This window comes from Stenella coeruleoalba, assembly GCF_951394435.1.
Source record: "Stenella coeruleoalba genome assembly, chromosome: 11".
NCBI classification, from domain to species: domain Eukaryota; kingdom Metazoa; phylum Chordata; class Mammalia; order Artiodactyla; family Delphinidae; genus Stenella; species Stenella coeruleoalba.
The window spans coordinates 10,849,840-10,868,747 of NC_137157.1; the positions used below are offsets into that span (position 1 = coordinate 10,849,840).

The window sequence follows — 18,908 nt, forward strand, 5'->3', positions numbered from 1 at the left end:
ATTCTGTCTTGTCCACGTAATGAACATTGTGGAAAGTACAAATAAATGAAAATGACCAAATTCAAGTCCCCCCGTAACACCCCAAGTGATCATTGGAGCCAATCTGTACTTGCATCCTTCTGCAGACAGGGAGCTTATTACCTATCTCCTGAGCAGCATTCTTTCTCTCTTTAGACAGCACAGCCTATTGGAAAGTTCTTTTGCTTTCCCCCGGCCTTGGCAGAACCAGTGCACTCCTGCCCATGCTCTGAGGGACCCCTGACACAAATCCAGCCCCTGGAGATCTGCCCAGTGTGGCAGCCCCAGTGCCCAGAGGATGAGGGTCCAGGGTCCTTGGAGTGTCTACTCTTCCCTGTCTGGCCCTCCTGCACTCTGGCTGGGAAAGGGATGGTGAAGGGGCAGGGTGGGCTCAAGGATGGGAGATGTAGTCACAGACAGGACAGAGCCCCTCACGAGTTGAATCATGACCTTTATTCTCTATTCTGAGTGATTCCCAGAACAGTCACTCATGCCCAGAAAATCCCCCATTCCACCCTCTCAATGATGCGGGGGTGGGGGGAAGCTGAGGACCAGAGAGGGGAAGGAAGTGGACTAAGGTCACGTAGCCAGTGTATAACCAGTGGCAGGAGAGAACCTCAGAGCCCATGACGCCTGGCTGCCCCTTCAGGGGCCAAATGAGGCAGCAGAGGTGGCGCTCAGCTCCCAGGCTGACATGGAGTCTGTGGAAGACCTCAAACGTCCTAAAGCTTCTTCTTGCAGATGCCCAACCAGATCCTCGTCAGTGCAATATCATTACCAGGTTCTTGCACACCTCCAGAGATAGGGGTCTCACCACTGCAAGGCAGCTACTCTATCCTGACACCCTGGAGAGTGTGCATGTGTGTGGGAGGTGGAGGGGAGGAGAGGTTGCCTCCCTTCCCCGGGGGGAATCCATCTTGCTCCGGCTTGCCCACGCAGGCTGGGAGCGGGGCAGAGGTAACCCCATATCCTGCTTTCCTGCCAGGCAACTTCCCTCCAGGGACACCCCCAGGGCCTGTGCGATGGGGTGAGAAGTGCTACTGAGAAGAAACCTGTTCGTGGAATCCTCCTCCAGGCTGGAATCTCCCTGGAGAGCTGCCTGCCTGTGGGCTGGGAAGTCAGTTCCACTCTTGATGCTGCTACCCTAGAGGACCTCAGGATGCTGGGACCCTGCTCACCACCACGGGAGCCCTGGGCAGTGGTCCAGCAGGGAAGCTGTAGCTGAGACTCTGCTACAAGCTTCTGTGTCACTCACTGGCATGGCCGCTGCCTCCAGGTAACCACAGGTAACCCTCTCGGTAACCACAGCTCACAAAGCTCTCTACTTGGCTTCTTGATTGTACCGCCAGTTCCGCCTGAGTACATCTGTCTGGGATGCTGTCTGCCATTTTCTTGAGGAGTCCCACCCGCCCCTTCTCTAAGATGGACATCCTTGGGGATGGAGCCCACTCTGCTCTCTGCCTCCCAGCAGCCTTCAGTCCAGAGCCCCCTCCAGCTCTGGTGCAGACATGTCCAGCCAGAAGCTCCTTGGGAGACCCAGTCCAATCCTGTCCTTCTACCGAGAGGAAGCAGTCTCAGAGGAGGGAGGTGGCCAGCTCACGCCCTGCTGGGACCTACCTAGGGCCATTGCTGGCAGGTTGGAGGTTGCAGTGGGGGCGGTGCACAGAGCCAGAAGGGCCAAGACATTTCTCTCCAAACACCGTACTTTTCCAGGAACCAGAGAAGGAGGGTGACTTGGACGAGGGCACACAGCAAGTTGGAGACAGAGCTGGGACTGAGACCGTGGCATCAGGGCTTCTAGTCCAGTGCTCTCGGGTCTCCCAGAGGTCTTGTCGGTGGGTCTGAGATGTGTACGTGTGTCCCTTGGGCAGGGAAGGCCAAGCCCCAGATGAGGATGGGGGAGGGGCTGGCCGAGAAACCCCCTGAGCAGAAGGAGGGGGCATCACCATGGCGGAGGGTAGGAAGCATGCAGGTCCCTCCTGCTCCGAGGGCTGACAGCATTTCAGAGGGCACGGAGACGTCTGACAGGAGAGGAAACTGAGCCCCAGAGAGAGGGGGGGGTGCCGGGTTCTGGGCTGCTTTCCTCACCCCTTACTGCGGTGGACTTGGGGCTGGGGCAGGGCCTTTCCTGGGTGTCCAGGGCCAGCGGCCTCATGGTCGGGCTTTGAGCCCTCGGTGGTTCCCACCCACCCTCTTTCTTGAGCCCTTCCTCCCCTCTGCTGTCAGCTTGAAATGAACGGGGTTGAGGGAGGATGTCTGCGGGCCAGGAAAGGGTACCCTGGGGTGGGAGGTAGGTCTCCAGGTACCACAGGTCACGGGGTTCCCAGGAAGCTGGGCACCACCTCCCAGGAAGCTCACTGCTTGTTGGCAATCTTCTTCTTCCGAGCAGAGACCAGGTCATAGAAGGGGACACGGGTGATGCTGGCTCTGGAGTGAGAGTAGGTGAAAAGATTTCAGGGCTGGGCAGGCTGACTTAAAGAGTCTCATATCCCAGGGAGGGGTCGGCCTGCCCTGCCTCAGGGGAAAAGCCAGATGACCCCAGCAAGGACCAAGCCAGGGTGTGTCCAGCTTCGCTGGCCTAACCCAGAGTCCCACGGGCGGGACCAGAGTGGGTGAGGCTGAGGCCTGAGAGCCTTGGGAATTCTGCCCCCAAATGTCTTTGGACCCCTCCCCAGGCTCCCAACAGACTCTCAGAAGGAGGTGACAAGAACCCAGGTGGAACCAGCAGAACTGCTTGCCGGTCACGGCTCTGCCCCTCACTGGCTGTGTGGCCCTGGGCGAGTCCCTCCCCTCTCTGGGCCTCAGTCCTCATGTGTAAAATGGAGGTGAGCGTGGCTTTGGCCTGACGTGCCCCCTTGTTTTTGCCTGCATTGCTTGTTCCACCTAGAAAGGCCTCCTCTCCCCCTCCATCAGGTCTTTCCAGGGCCACTATGGGTCCTGATGCCAACAGGCGCTGGGCAAAGAGCTTTACATGTAACATCTCCCGTGATCCTCCACCATCCCTACGAAGGCGGTGCCTCTCTCCCCTGTGTCCTGGACCTGGCACTGTGCCGGCCCAGAGGGGCTGCTCACAGAATATGTGTGGAAGGGATTTGCATGCCAGAAACAGGAGGGAGATTCTAGAGTTTGCCCTCTTTACAGACAAGGAAACAGGGCTCCAAGAGAAGTAGGCGCTTCTGGAAGGTGACAGGAGACACCTCCCCACCAGTCCACCCACCCATTACCGAATGGCCTTGATCCACTGGTCCCGCTCCTCGGCGCTGGAGGCTGAGATGCGGTAGGACTCGTGCTTGCCCTCTACCACCTTGCCGTCGCCGTCCGTCTTGCAGGCCTTTATCTTCTGGCCTCGGCAGCTGGGGTTGTAGAGCTCCAGGCAGAACTGCGGGGAAGTGGCCAGGTGAAGGCAGGGCAGGGGTGGGAGGAAAGGGCTGCTACACTGGGCTCTCCGGGAGGCTCAGAGAGGCCTAGACGCTTGGGCAAGACCAGCGCTTGGATAAGCGGCAGGACAGACCCGACCCCTGGGCCTTCCTGTGAGAGGCAAAGGGGCAGAAGCTGCAGCTCCTCACGCTGAGAACTTATTACGTGCCTGGCTCGGCCTAAATCCATGATTCTTCTTCAAATCCCCATTTGACAGATGGGGAAACTGAGGCTCAGAAATGAGTGGAGACTTACTAAACATCCCCGAGCCAGTGTCAGGCTCTGAGAGTCAGCGAGGCCGGGCCCTCTTGATGCCATTGACCTGCCCCCAGGAGGGAGACTGAGGCAACCCTGAGCCACCCGGAAGGTGTGATGGGCACCCCCTCTCCTCCCACCCTGTTCTGGAAATTCCCGCAGCCGCTCTGGCCTCGGGCCTCCATACCGATACCTACTGGCTTCTTGGGGTCATCCACCTTCTGCACTGAGAGGTTCTCAAGGGGTATGATTCCCCGGGGCTCCTTGTCCTGCAGGGGAACAGGAGACAAGGTCAGGATCTGCAAATGGAGCTTCAAAGCCAAGGGCAGGGAGTGACCTTGGGGGCTCCCTAGACCCGGAGAGGAGTGTGCCCATCTCCCCCGACTCTGTGCAGCCCTGGAGAGGGCAGGGGAGCAGCACAGAAAGAACCCTGGCTGGGAGTCAGGAGGCCTGACTTTAAGCCCCGGCTCTGCCTTGCACCTTGGCCCAGCCCCTTCCCTTCTTTGTAGCTCAGTTTTCCCCATCTGTAAAATGGGTATGGAGGAGGTCCGAAAGATCTCAAGGGGCCCCAAGCTCTGTCAATGGACCACTTAGTGGGAGTCTGGAAAGGGTTTGGGGGGAGGGGCAGGGCAGGGTGAGGCTCACAGTGGTGAACTCAAAGTAGTAGAGGCAGCTGTCCGTCAGGATGAACCAGCGTCGTTTCCACGTCTTCACGCGGCCGCCTGCGAAAGCCAGTGGTGGAGTCGGTCAGCCCTCCTCTGCCCTGGGCCACCAGCCCTTCCCTCCACGGAACAGCAGGGCCTCAGACGCTCTCCTCTGGGCCCCGACCTGAGCAGCAAGCCCCCAGTCCCTTGCCTGCCACACCTTCCCCCTTATCTATCCCTTCCTGACTCAAAACCTGAGTGGCTCTATCACCCCCGCACGGCCCCTGAGTTGCCTGACCCAGGCTCCTCCATGATCAGGCCCTGGGGCAGGCTGGTCATTTCCTGCACTTTCCTGCTGCCCTCACCCCTCCGTTCATGCCTTGGCCCACTCCCTGCTTGGCACTATGCTAAGCCTTTCATCTTTCATTTGCCAGGCAATGTTCTAGAGATTTCAAAAAACTTTCACTTACTAATCCGCATAACCACCTATGAGGAGAGGACCATTATTAACCCCATTTTACAGATGAGGAGACCGAGGTGCAGAGAGGCTGAGTCATCTGCTCGAGGTCTGGCTGCAGAGCTGGGATTCGAACCCCAGTGTCCCAGCCCCAGAGCCCAGGTGCTTGGCTTCCCACACATTTAACTGTCCCAGGGATGGGACATTTTGCAGCTGTGGAAACTCAGGCTGAGGATGGGTGGAGGAGCTGGGATCTGTGACTTAGAGCTTCCCTGGGACTGAGGACAGTCAGCTGGGCAAGGAAGGAGGCTGCAGTCTGCAGGGGGGTAAACTGGGAGGTGGGTCTGGAGAGATGGAGGGCTTGGATGGGCACCCCAGGCCAGGACCCCTGCTCCAACACGAGGTGTCTATCCTCCCTTGCCCTGGAGGACCACTGTGCCTGGCTGGGCTGCCCCTGCTGGGGCGGCGCCCAGGAGTGTTTGGGGGTGGCAGGAGCATACGGAGCCGCTGCAGCTGTGGCACCCGCCACAGCTCCCCTCTGCAGGCCCGAGGCCCTCCATGTCCCCTAGTCCCATTGAGGGGAGGCTCCCTGAGCCACATCCTGTCACACCCCCTCCCTCTGTCTTTCAAGGACACCCAACCCTCTGCCCACCAAAAGCCGCCACTGGCTGGCTGTGTGGCCCCGGGCAGATGCCCTAACCTCACTGGGTCTGGGCTAACTCAGAATCGCTTCAGGAAGGACCTGCGGTTGAACCGTTTATCTATGAACCAGTCAGCTTCTCGTCCCCACTTCCTGCTTATCGTTCCCCTCCTGCACTGTCCCCTTATCCCCAGGACAGACAGATGGACGGATGGCACGGGCAGACTGCTGCTCCAGGGTCAGGAGACCTGGGGCTGACCTGACTGCACCCCCGAGGCTGCATGTCAGGTGCATGTGTGTGGCAGCCGCGTGGCGTGAGAGTGCAGGCACGTCGGTGCACGTCCCCCGCGTGCACGAGCACGTTCTCGCCCGTGGCGTGAGTGTGCAGGCACGTCGGTGCACGTTCTCACCTAGCTTGAGCAGCCAGCCCTCGCGGTCGGGGTTGAAGAAGGTGTGAGTGAGGTCGTTGCCATCGTCCTCGGGGATGGAGAAGGGCTCACTCTTGATGCTGTCGAAGAGGTTCTGCCCCAAGAGAAGGGAGGGAAAGACCCGCTGTGACGTTCATCCCAGTCCAGGGCCTGGGTTCCGCCTGTGTGACCTCGGGCAGGTCACTGGCCCTCTGGGCAAACTCTTTCCCCTCCTGTTAGCTCCTCCTTGGCCCCTGGCTTTCTTGGGGAAACCCTCCCCGGTCCCCCCAGGCCCAGTGGTGCTCCCCTGTCCCCAACGCCATGTCATGCCTCCCCCTGTGCTATTGTAGAATGGAGCGGGTGGGGCGAGCCCCGCAGAGAGACCGTGCTGGCTGCCTCACCCACGGTCCCCGCAGCGGCCAGTTGTTTTGCTGTCAGTTTGCTTGCTGAGGTTGACTTCCCCAGGTAGATGGGGAGCTCCTCCAGGAAAGGCCTGGGTGTCATAACCCCAGAGCCTCCCCCAGGGCCTGGCCTAAAGCAGGGTAGCGACTGTTTGTTGACCTAGCAGCTGATGGTTCCCATCTCCCACCTTCCCGCTGGAATCCCAGCCAGTGGCAGGAGAATGCGCGTGGAAGAGCACCTGCTCAGTGTCAGGCCACCTGGGCTGAAATCGCAGCTCGGTCCCTTGATGACTGTGTGACCCCGGGCACACCCCTCAACCTCTCTGAGCTGCTCTGTCTACATCTGAAAAATGGACAATGCTGACCCCCAGTGTTCTAGGGAGAGTAAATGGACTACACTGGGGTCAGAGCCCCTCCCTGCCCCCAAGTCGAGGGGAAGACGATGATGAGGAGAAGCCCCCACCTGCACCCTGACCACCCAGCACCGCTCTCAAGGGTCAGATGAGTGAGTCAGGGTCCATCACCCCCATGTCTGAGAGTGCTGGAGACAGGATGCTTGGCTGGGATGTGTACACGCACACACATGTTCACCAGTGTGCGTGCGTGCACGTGCACACACACACGCACACACACACACACACACACACACACACACACACATATTCTCTGGGGCACAGCAGCCGGATTCAGTGCCTCTTTGGACAACATCTAAGGGGGAAGGGGTCTCCTCTTCTTTAAGGTGCAGTCGCTAGACTTCCAGGTGTATCGTGGGTTGGGGGACACAGAGGACCTGCTAGGGAGTTGGAGATTGGCTGCCCATGTTGTGACTCAAGGTGGGATGCTGACCTAGGCTCTTAAAGCCCCCTCTCCTAGGCAGAGGCCAGAGACCTGTTCTGGGGGGTAGGAATTTCTCAGAAAGCAGATTTTAGTTCTCTGTGGAGGACTTTCTAGAAGTTGGAGCTGCTGAAATATGGAAGGAGCAACCTTGTAGGGTAATGAGTTCCTTGTCACTGGAAGTATGCAAGCCAGGGCTAAGACCTCCCTGTGGGAGAGATATGGATGTTGGCAACAGATCACCCCTGTGTGTTTTGAACCCCCTGCCGTGGGGCACTGCGTTCCATAGACAACCTGCCCAGATTTCCCGAGCGTTTGGAAAACACATTCTAAATTGTCTAATTCTGCTGACTAAAACCAGACACAATGCTGGGTCTCTGTCCTTGAGATAATGACATCATTTCCTTCTGTTGCAGTTGTCTGTGCTGCTGTTCAGATGGTTTCCTCGAAATTTTAAATGAAAAATTTCCCAAGTACTGTTCGATTCCCCAAAGTTTTAGAAATGGTGTTTTCTGGTTTTTAAAGGGCTTTTCTGATCCAGGAGCTTAGGGGTGGCGGAGGGGTAAGAGATGGGGGGAGGAGAGTGCCGGCTGGAAGCAGGTCTTCCTGGGTTTGATGGAGTGGGCTCTGCTGGCTGTGGTGGGGTGAGTGGGGAAGAGCAGGGACCACTTTCTCTGTGTGGAACCCCTGCATCCCTAAAGCAGCCGGGAAGCCCCGCTTTACCCATCCTGCCCTGGCCCAGCCTGGCCCTGGGATTCCGCAAGTGGCGGTGGCCGGTTGAACAAGGTCTGTGGCAGCAAGGCCTTGTGAGCACAAATATTCTGAAGGCCCAAGGAGGTGAGCAGGGGGACAGGGAGGACCTCATCCTTCATGACACCCACAGGAAGCCCCATGGCAGCTCTGGCTGGCACCCTACAGCCTACACATTCTGCCCCCACAAGGGAAACAGCTCAGTTCACCCACATTTCCTGTACCTTGTAAACCCCAGGCTCCCCCCGCCCCCACCCCCGGTAATGAAACATCCTTGCACCTGGACTTTCTGTCCAGGTTGCTGGGTGGGTGGGGGGGTTGACACTCACTGCCCACCTGCCACGCCCCCAGGCTCCAGGAGACTGTGAATGAATCCCATCTGGCTAATGAGAGCATTTCATCCTACTGGTCACAGCCACGGGTTCAGAGAGGGACCTGTGACCCACGCCAGTCAACAAGCCTTAATTCACTAAGCCTTAATTCTGGGACTCTAGTATAAAGCAAGATGGAAGCCTGGAGCTGCCCAGGCCATCTTTGCTGCAACTTGGGGAAAGCCTGTTTAAGAGGGAAGCCAACTTGGAAGAGGAGGTTGCTCAGAGGTGGAGAGACCAGACTGCGCTCTTCTGACCTCACTGAGCAGCTGGATCTAGCCGAGCCTGAAGCCAACCATCAATCCCCCATCTTTTCCATGATATGAGCTGAGATTCCTCCAGCCAGGAAGACACTGGAAGCTGGGAAACATGGCCAAGGTCTCCATCCCCTAATCTTGCTTTCTGGTCTCTGCAGAGGGAAGGGCTTTGGAGTCAGACAGACGTGGGTTTGAATCTGGACTCCTCACAGACTGAGACCCTTGGCCAGCTACCTCTGTTGGAGCTCAGTTTCCTTCGCTGTAAACTGGGGATGGTACCTGCTGCCTAAGGTTGTCGAGATGGCTTAATGGGTCCAGTATATGGTCAGTTCTGATGGAGACGCTTGGACAGGAACCCAGGAGGTCCGGCCTTGCCTGCAGCAGAAGATGCCCTGAACTGGGAGACTGTTCCCTTGCCCGGACCTCGGTTTCTCCACCTGTGGCACTGGAGAGTGGACAAGCCCTCCTTCTATCCTCTCTGCTTCTTCCCCATCTCCACCCTGGCTCCCTCTCTGGGCAACCCTGTCAAGGTGAGTGGTGCCAGGTGCTTGAAGTGCTTTGTCTGCTTCTCAGGAGAACAATGTGAGGTCAGTGTCATCAGCCCACTTTGCAGATGGAGAAACTGAGGCTCACACGCAAGGGCACACAACCATAAGGGCAGAGCTGGGATTTGATCTCCCATCTTCTGAGTCTACACCCTGTACCTTTGGGCTGAGTTTCTTAGGCACTCGCCCCGTCCCCATCAGGGTGGCCAGGGCAAGACCCGCTCAACATGCCTGAGCCCCAGCTCCCATCATGCACCTCTTTGAAGCCTTTCCCAGCTGCTCACCCTCGTGGTCATGGGGTGACCTCTCTTTAGGTGATGTATCTGTGTCAATTTAATTTCATAAATCAGGTCACTTAAAAATGTTATGTGTCCTGGAGAATCCTTTTGCAAAGCTGCAAACTCAATACCTGAAGGTGCTTAGAGCCGAGTCCTTGCTTTACACATGGGGAAGATGAGACCCCAAGAGAAAGCAAGAGGACCCCCGGTCCTGAGCAGCTTCCTGTGAAAGCCTTGAAGAGCAAGGCTTTGAAGAGCAAGGACCAGGCCAGTGTGGTTCACTTTGTGTCCTGGGAAGCTTCTGGATTAACTAGCCAGTCCAACGACATAGGTGCTGTGCTAAGTACCTTACTAATCCTATAAGCTTACCTACACTAATCCTATAAACCGGGAGCTCAGAGAGGTCAAGCCACTTACCTAAAGTCACACAACTTGAAAATGGGGGAGCCAGGACTTGGATGTGGCTGTGACTCCAACGCTCTGTTCTTTTCCCTGCTCAGTGCCTGCCCCTCTCGGCTGCTAAGGAGGATAATAAACCCTTCCCAGACCTCCCAGGAAGAGCTTGAAGCTAAATTGAGATAATAGACCGGAAAGCCCTATGAGAAGAAAGTTACAAGCTCTATACAAATGCAGTGCATTGTTACTAACAAAAGGCTTGAATTGGGAAAAATACCTCTGGAGGGAAGGAGGCTCTTTGGGGGCTGAAGCAATAAAGTGGCACCTGGGAGATCCCACAGGACTGGTGCTGGCGTGTCCTTAACTCATTACCTGCTGGACAAGGTACGCCCAGCTTCCGGCCCCAAGTACCGCGATGAGATGCGTTCCCAGTTTTCAAATGCTTTTCACGTTTTAGGCATTTTACTAAGGGCTGGGGGTTTTAAATGATTATTAATCACTCTTAATGGCGACCTAAGCTACACTTCAGAGCTTGTGCTATGTACCTGGCATGGGCTATGCCCTTTACAGTCTTAAAAATTACTACTCACAGCAGCTGTGACGCAGGCATCGTTATCCCTGTGCTCCTGGTTGAGGAAATGGTGGCTCCAAGAGGGTGAGTCATTATTTAAGGTCACCCAGCGGGCAAACGGGGAGATGGTACTTGACCTGAGCTCTAACCTACTTTCAAGCCCTCATTTTACGTCGTGCCCCCTGCCCACCAGGATAAACTGTCTGGGGATCAAGGAGGAGGGTGGGCTAAGGGCGAGGCTGTTCTCAAACACCGAGGGGCACCAGAATCGCTCCAGACTCAGGCTCTCCCCTCACCGACCAGACTTCTGCTGTCGGAGGTACACAGGGTGCTAAGCTGCCGGGGTGGGGTTCACACCGTCTCCTCCCCTCCTGCCGTGCTCTGACCTGGAGGGAACTGAAGCTCTATTGAGCTCTGGGGCGTCTCTGGTCCTAGAAATGAATCGTCAATTCATTTTTGCAGAGCCAGGCTTTGAATCTCACTCCTGTGTTTCTAAAACAGCTCCTGGCTCCGCTTTGCCCATAGGAAGCAGGCAAACTCCTGAGGCTGTCGTTCGAAGCTATGGTCTCTCTGGCCCAACCTCGGTGCCCATCACGGTCTGTATGTACCCAGCTGGCCACTCTGGATGCCCCTCCCTTTCCCAACCAGGTCAGATGCTGGCCAGTTCCTCTTTCTGGAATGTCCTTTCCCTGCTTCTCCTCTGGGCAAACTCGCACTCAACGTTCGAGGCCCAGTTCAAAAGTCACCTCCTCTGTGGAGTCCTCCAGGATGGCACCCTTCCCCTGCTCCCAGGAGAGTGATAATAGTGTCCTCTGTGTCTCCATAGCTCTGTATCCTACGGTCAGTGCAGCATGAATCACGCAGGGTTATAATTCGCATGTGTATCATCCTCCCACCAGACCCTGAATGTGGGTTTACTCATCCCTGGGTGCCCCGTGCCAGGCACAGGGCTCGGTGCAGTGTAGCAGGGGTGGGACTGTTTGAGGAGGGGATGGGAGGCCTGGGTTCTGCTCGACTCCCGAGCTGATGTGTAGCCTGTGGAAGACCTGTTCCTTCCTCTCTGAAAGAGGGAGGGGTTTGAGCAGAGTCTGGGGATTTTCAGCCCTGACCCACTGAGAGTCTAAGAATCTGGGATTCCAAAAAATAGGTGTAGGCTGCGTGAGGCACCCTTTCTGGAAGGTGTGAATGACGGGTGCCCAGAGTTCCCCGAAGGCTGAGGTCTGGGAGGACCTCCTGGGTGTTTAGTCTTGGACCTCCTTCTTAAGATGGGCCCACGTGGGAAAGCCCTTCTCGGGATCAACCTCTTTTGTGATGGTCCCTCTCAAGACAGTGACCAACCTGGGAGGGCCACCTCAGCAGCGCCCTCTCCTGGAGCGGCCTGTCTTAGAGGAGCCCCTCTTGGGCCATGGACCTAAGGACAGGCTCCTCCTGGATGCCTGGGGACGGGGCTAGGTGGGGCCACACCCCTCTTACCCGCAGCTGCTCCTCAGGCAGGTCACTGCCATCATTGATGCCACGGTTCATGGACACAAAGCGCTCGAAGGGTGGTCTGTCCCGGACGTTGGGGTTGTGGAGACTGGTGTTGAGCATGATGATGGAGAAGGACAGGACGTAGCAGGTGTCTGTGGGGACGGGACAGCGGGCACAGTCTTGGCTCTGGCCACTCCCCCCTCCCCTGCCCCAATCCCTTCTAGGGGCCAAGAATGGGCCGTTTCAATGTCCTGAAGGTCCACTCTGTCCTCCCGGCTTGGCATTTGAGGCCTGGCCACGCCTCCCACTCTTATGGGACTCCCTGCTCCAAACAAGCTTCAGGAGCCCCTGTGTGCCTTCCTACCCTGGTACTTCTGCTCCTGCTGGGGCCCCTGCCAGGCACTCCCTCCTCTTCCCTTTCTACCCACTTAAACCCTCCCGCTCTTTCGCCCCAGTTCCAGCCCTCCCCCCCACCCCAGCCCTCCTCCCCCCGAGCCCTCCCCCACCAGCTCCAGCCCTCCTCCCCCCGAGCCCTCCCCCCCAGCTCCAGCCCTCCTCCCCCCCAGCCCCCCCCTCCAGCTCCCCCCACCCCCCGAGCCCTCCCAGCTCTCCCGCCCACTCTGTTCTCTGCCTTCTTGGAACTCAGAGGATGCTTATTGTTGGCAACACGGTTCAGGGCTTCGTCACGTGCCACTTGGTAATCTTATTAGCACTGTGGGGCTCCCGGAGCCGCGTTCCTTTTCCATTATTCAGACTTTCACGTGCTCGGGAGCGAGGCTGGGCTGAGCGTTTGGGAAGGAGGTGATCGCTACTCTATGATGTTTTAAAGCCCTGGGTCCAGAGCCAGGGAAGTCCAGCTGTGTCCCCAACTCTCCGGTTGACCTTGGAAAGTACCTGAGTTCCCAGAGCCTCAGCTTCCCCATCTGCAATATTAGGAGGTTTAACTTTGAAGTAGCTTCATGTTCTAAAACATCGATGATTCTCCCTCTGGTGGCAGTGGCACTAATGTTGGTGCTTGCCCTGTGCGAAGCTCTTTACAGCCCTTGACAACACTATGAGGTAGGCACTGTTACCACCATCATTTTACAGATTAGGAAACGGAGACACAGGGAGAGTGAGTTTACATGTCCAAGGTCACAAACTTAAGTAGTGAGACTGTGATTCAAATCTGGTGCTTTAAAATTCCTTCCTTCCTACAAATATCTATTGTGTACCTCCTAAGTGCTACAGAATGGGGATTCACTGGTGAAAAAATCTGTATGGTCCCCATCCTTGTGAGATATTTAGACTTGTGGGGCCGACAGGTAACAAACAAGCAAATCCCTAATTTATATATAACTACAAGGTAGGCAAATGCTCTGTAGGACTTGCCCATGGATATACTGCTGAAAAGCTCCCTTCGCTTCTCGGAGTCTGTGTTCTGCAGGGATGAGAACACTGATGACCTTGTAGAGTGGATGTAAGGATTACATGACTTTGCATGGGTAAAGCACTTAGCACATGGGGAGTGCTCAATATGTGGACTTGGTTATTGCTATGGTATCTTCAGACCCAGAGAAGAGGCCAGGACAAGCCTGCCATGATGACTTTTCGCCCACCATGTTGGGGGATGTGGGGGACTGAGCTTTGCTGATATCTTTCTATACCCCTTTGCGCCCTGCATCCTGCTCAGGCTGTTTCATGCTTCTGTGCCTTTGCTCAAACTAGAACTCCTGTCCAAAAGGCCATTTCTCCCCTTGAACTCCTGGAGAACTCCTATTCATCCTTCAAAACCCCATTCAGACCTCAGGACCTCTGGGAAGCCAGCCTGGACATGCTGAGTTCCCCCATCCCTGCCCTCAGATGAGGCACTGATGCCTTAGCACCCTGTGCCATTATTTCCTGCCTTCTCTCCCAAGGATCATGCCCTGAGGCAGCTCTGCCTGACAAGCACCCAGCAGAGGGCCTGGCACAGAGCTGGAACTCAGTGAGGGTTCATGAGGGGATCTGGGCTCCCAGGGTCTGGGTGCTTGGGAGAGACCTGAGGGGGTAGAGAGGCCGAGGTGCCTCAGAAGGCAGATTTGTGTCTGGCAGGGTCCCCTCCCACACTGGCACCTGTGGATTGGAAGACACCTGGGTTGCAGAGGCAGTAACGGGTGGCAAAGGTCTCCATCATGCGGTCGATCTTCTGGGCCTCGCCTGGCAGTCGAAAGCTCCACAGGAATTGTCTGGGGGAAGAACAGAAACATGGGCAGTGGAGGTGGGGGAGGCTCTAAGAGGGGGCTTAGGGGGTACCCCATCCCCCCACCCCATAAGCTGCTCTGTGTTTCCCAGGCGTAGTCTCTTTATCCTGTAAATGAGAGACTCTGCACCTGTCATCTAGGTTCATGGGGGGTGGGGGGGTGTCAGTGGAATTTGTTATTCTGAGCACCAAGACTGCAGGAGGGATCCAAGAAATGCTTTTTCTTCTAGAATACAGGAGCTGAGCGGGCACACCCCCCTGCCCATCTGAGACCCAGCACCATTTGCGGCCCAGTCCACCTTAGCCCTGTGGATTCCCGGGTCTGAGGCCCCTCCCCGCCTGGCCACTGGGCCCTGGGATTTGACTGTGGGACCCTGGGGGAGTGTCTTCCCTTGGCTGGGAAGTAAATGATTTCCACAGCTTCCAACTAAGTTCCCCAAGGGCAAGGGCAGTGCCTGCTCCTCTCACATCTCCTAGTGAGCTGGGGCAGCCAGTAACTGCTCAGTAAAGGCTAGCTGAATGAGTGAAAGCATGAGCAGGTGAATAAATGAACAAATGAATGTTGGAGACTCCCAACCTACCCCTCTCCTTTAAAAAGCGTGGGGGTTAGAGGGAAGGCCACATTGCTTAGACGGTGGTGCTTCTTCCTTCTCTGCCTAGCAAACTCCTAATCATCCATCAAAGCCCAGAACAAATGCCCCCACTCAGGAGCTGATTTTCCAGGCATCATCTGCAGCAGCAAGACTTACTAAGCACTGACGGTGGACCAATTCTAAGCATTTTCTCATTTAGTCCTCACCACCCTATGAGGTTGGTACTGTTAGTATCCACATTTTACAGATGAAGAAACTGAGGCACGGAGAGGTTTTTTTTTTTTTTTTTTTTTTTTTTCTTTGCGGTACGCGTGCCTCTCACTCTTGTGGCCTCTCCCATTGCGGAGCACAGGCTCCGGTCACGCAGGCTCAGCGGCCATGGCTCACGGGCCCAACCGCTCCGCGGCATGTGGGATCTTCCCGGACCGGGGCACGAACCTGTGTCCCCTGCATCGGCAGGCGGACTCTCAACCACTGCGCCACCAGGGAAGCCCCGAGAGGTTTTTTTTTCTTTGTGTGTGTGTGTGTGTGTGTGTGTGTGTGTGTGTGTGTGTGTGTGACTTTCCCAAGGGGTGAGTAGCAGAGATAGGATATGAACTGAGCAGTCTGGCTCCAGAGCTTGTGCTCCTAACGCGTATACTGTAATGCCTCCCATTGTTGTAAAAATGAGTAGCAACAATAATATCCTAATTAGAAAATAATAAGTAATAATAAATGCAGTACACACTAAGCTGCATTAATAAAATAAGTAAAACAAGCACTAATCCAAAGAGCAGTGGGATGGGAATGGCATCATAATAGTAATAATGATTATGATTTAATATTATTATAATAATGATGTAATATAATAATAGTAGTAGTAGTAACGAGCCAGGTACTGATCCAGGCAGTCCACACCTATTATCTCATCTAACTTCAGCTCTATGGGGGGGATAATGTCATTAATTAAGTTTATTTATTTATTAAAAAATTTTTTGGGGCTGCACCACGCAGCTTGTAGGATTTTAGTTCCCGGGCCCTCAGCAATGAAAGCGCTGAGTCCTAACCACTGGACCGCCAGGGAGTTCCCTCATTTATTCATTCTTTCTCCTGATGCTTTGTTTGTGCTGTTAGCCATGTGGGTGGTGATGCCCCAACCCTTCCTGCCGTGCCACCCTCGGGGGTCAGGCCCCTGCCCCCTGCACCACTCACCTGAGGGCCTGGACGAGGTTGAGGTTGGCGAACTCGTGGCAATCTACGAAGGCCTGGAGGACCTGCAGGTTGATGGGGTCCCTGGCGAGGAGGCAGAAGGGAGGGCGGGACACACTCAGGCATTTGCTGACACCCACCTCCGGGGGGGCGGTTGAGGTGGGGGAGGCCAAGGAGGGGAGAGATGTCCTCCTTCTGAATCCAGCCACCATCTGGTCTGTTCCCATCTGTCTGAGCCCACATCACAGTCCCCCCCGCCCCCGTGTGCACGTCCATGTCCTCCCACACACAGCAGACGCCCCACCCCGCGACAGCTCACCAACACTGTCCTCACCCAGGAGGGGAGCTCTGGTTTCAGAGCGGCCTGCCCTGAGTCAAATCCTTCCTCTGTCACTTCCTTCATGGGTGACCCCACACAAGCCACTTGACCTCCCCAAGCCCCAGTGTCCACATCTGTAAAATCAAGAGAAAATGCCCACCCCCTTTTCCTCCCCCTTCCCAGATCTGAAATCAGAAAGCGTTGCCCTTCTTGCCACCTGGGTTCCCTGCTTGCTTAGAAGGAGAGTGTCCTCTGGGGAGCCTGGGGGAAGGGTCCCTGGCTTGTTGGCCCAGCTCCACGCCTGTCCCCTATAGTCTATCTGTCACCCAGCAGCCAGAAGGGTCCCCTCAGACCACTCCTCTGCCCAGAACCCTCTCAGGGATCCCCACCTTGTCACCTACTACTTTCTCCCTTCCTCTCTCTCTTCCAGTCTCACTAGCCTGCTGTTCTTTAAGCAGCTTCTGCCCCAGGGCCTTTGCACACACTGTTCCCTCTGCCTGAAATGCTCTTTCCCCAGAGCTGCACTGCTCACCTCCTTTAAATTTCAGTCAAAGTTCACCTTCTCTGTGAGACCCTTTGTGTCCACAACTATTTAAAGTCCACAGCCTTCGAAGCATGGTTCCCAGAACTTTCTCATCTCCCTTCCCTGCTTTATTTGTATTCCAAAGAACTTATAATTTTCTAACTTATTGTACATATTTTGGGATCTGCCTTCCCCATTAGAATGTACCTCCTTGAGGGTAGGAGCTTTGTGATTTTGTGTTGTCTTTGTTTTTGACCGTGCCGCGTGACTTGTGGGCTCTTAGTTCCCTGACCAGGGTTGAACCCAGGCCCATGGAAGTGAAAGTGCCGAGTCCTAACCACTGGACATCCAGTGGTTTGTTTCTTTTTAACTGAAGTATAGTTGATTTACAACTGTGTTATTTTCAGGTGCACAGCAAAGTGATTTGGTTATACATATGTATGTATATATCTGTATTCTTTTTTTCAATTCTTTTCCATTATAGTTTATTACGGATATTCAATATAGTTCCCTGTACTGCACAGTAAATGCTCGTTGTTTATCTATTATATATGGTAGTATGCATCTGTTAATCCCATACTCCCAATTTAATCCCCCTGCCCGCCCCCCCGACCAGGAGTTTTGTCTATCTTGTTCACTGGTGTACATCCAGGGCTTGGAACACTGTCTGGTACACGGTAGATACTAAAAATATCTACTTGTTTTCTAAATGAGTGAAGGAAGGAATGAAGGCCGGCAGGCAGCCCTTGGTTCAGGGTCGGGAGGGACGTGATCAGTTAGGCCGCTGAACCCCAGGAGTTATGACTTTCCTAACATGACTCATTCCCTTACTTACCTGCACACACAATCCCTTCACCCACACCTGTGCACACCAGCACACCCTCATTCTCTACCTCCCTAAGGCCCCGCCCTCCTTACCTTTCCCCCAGGTAGGTGCCGATGGCCGTCTTGTTGAGGCCCTCGCCCTTGTACAAGAACTGGGCGATATCCTGGACATCCGGGGTCAGCAGCTTGTGCTCAGTGAGATACTGGATACCCTGGAGGTGGTACACAGAGCCCGTGAGTAGCCCCGCCCAGCAGCTGGCCTGGGAGGAGGGCGGGAGAGAGCCTCTGTGGCCAGAGCCCTGGGCCTGGCATGCTAGCATTGGCACAGCTTGTTCTGGGAAGTTATGTTCCCTCCTTAATAGAAGTTGCCTTTGTAAGGTGGTGAGTTCCCCATCAGCAGAGACGTGCAAAGAGAGATGGGGTTCCTGCCGTGAACCAGGTTCATGCCAGGTGCTCCCCAGGATGCCCTTCAGTCTGACGCTCTTTGAGGATATGCTTCGATGATTCTATGAATTTATAATTTTAAGATTGAATGATTCAGCCCTTCCTTTTGTCCCCCTTAAAATTCATATTATTTAAACATAGTGTTTCATTTTTTCTTACAAGTAATCTATGTCCATTGTATAAAAATTAGGAAAAAACTGCTCAGTCAAAAGCAGAGGAAATTGCTCAGTCCTACCACTCGGAGGCAGACAGTTTCCCTGGTGGTCCTTTCCTCCCTTTTCTGTGTGAAAATGGGAGTGTGCCTCCCCCGATTTTCTGATTTGACAATATCTCAGACATCTCTCCCCACGACCCAGGCAATGGAAGTCTGTCATCTAATTTTAGGAGTTTGAGGGGTTGCTGTCTGGTTTTCCGTGATGATGCCTTCGAGTCCCTATTCCTTTTGGAGAAGAGGCTGCTGGGAGAGGGGGGACAGGTTGTGGAGGGCTCTGAGTGACGGGCAGATGGCCCAGGGGATCCCTCAGGGGCCCCTCCCTGAGGGGCGCTCAGGCAGGATCAGGTAGGAAGTGAGTTAGCGCGCGCTCGCGCGCGTGCGTGCGTGCGTGCGTGTGTGTGTTTGTGTGTGTGTGTGTGGTCTGTGTGGATGGGGGCAGGGGTTGATTGCTGTGCCACTGGGACACGGGAGGCCTGTGATGGGGAAGAGGCAACCTTCTAAGCGAGAGCAGTAAATTTCCAGGGACCCCGTGTCTTCCCTGACCCCACCTCCGTGTGTCAACTTGTGGCTTCCTCCTGTCCCGGCTCCTACAGGAAAGGAGCCCAGGGCCACCTGGCTGGGCGAGGGGTGGGGACTGGGGGTGCTCTGAGACCAGTGGGGGTGGGGTTAGAGCGTAGCTGAGCCCTGAGCACTCAGGGCTCCACGCCAGCATCTCAGGACTGGCTCCCCAGCCGAGGGGCTGGAAGACACTTCTGGAGACTGAGTCCCAGAGTTTAAGGGCCCCACTGCCCAAAGTCCAACTCACAGAGCGGGGGACAGACATCACAGACCCCATCGCATCCTCCTGGCTCCCACCTCATGCCCCGGAGC

General features: G+C 55.5%; 1 protein-coding gene across 2 annotated transcripts in view; it reads right to left on the minus strand.

Moving 5' to 3' along the window:
- Positions 1–473: 473 nt before the first annotated feature.
- Positions 474–18,908, minus strand: part of CYTH4 (cytohesin 4) — a 30,815-nt gene continuing 12,380 nt past the window's right edge. The window contains exons 5-13 of one of the 2 annotated variants that reach the window (XM_079937058.1): positions 17,474–17,592; positions 15,717–15,797; positions 13,806–13,918; positions 11,715–11,863; positions 5,842–5,953; positions 4,336–4,412; positions 3,888–3,959; positions 3,243–3,397; positions 474–2,445 (exon numbers count right to left, since the gene is read on the minus strand). In XM_079937058.1, coding sequence (XP_079793184.1) covers positions 2,373–2,445; positions 3,243–3,397; positions 3,888–3,959; positions 4,336–4,412; positions 5,842–5,953; positions 11,715–11,863; positions 13,806–13,918; positions 15,717–15,797; positions 17,474–17,592 — 951 coding nt within the window. In that variant the 3' untranslated portion in view covers positions 474–2,372. Of the gene's footprint in view, positions 2,446–3,242; positions 3,398–3,887; positions 3,960–4,335; positions 4,413–5,841; positions 5,954–11,714; positions 11,864–13,805; positions 13,919–15,716; positions 15,843–17,473; positions 17,593–18,908 lie in introns of both variants that reach the window. The other variant, XM_079937059.1, reaches the window with a different exon arrangement.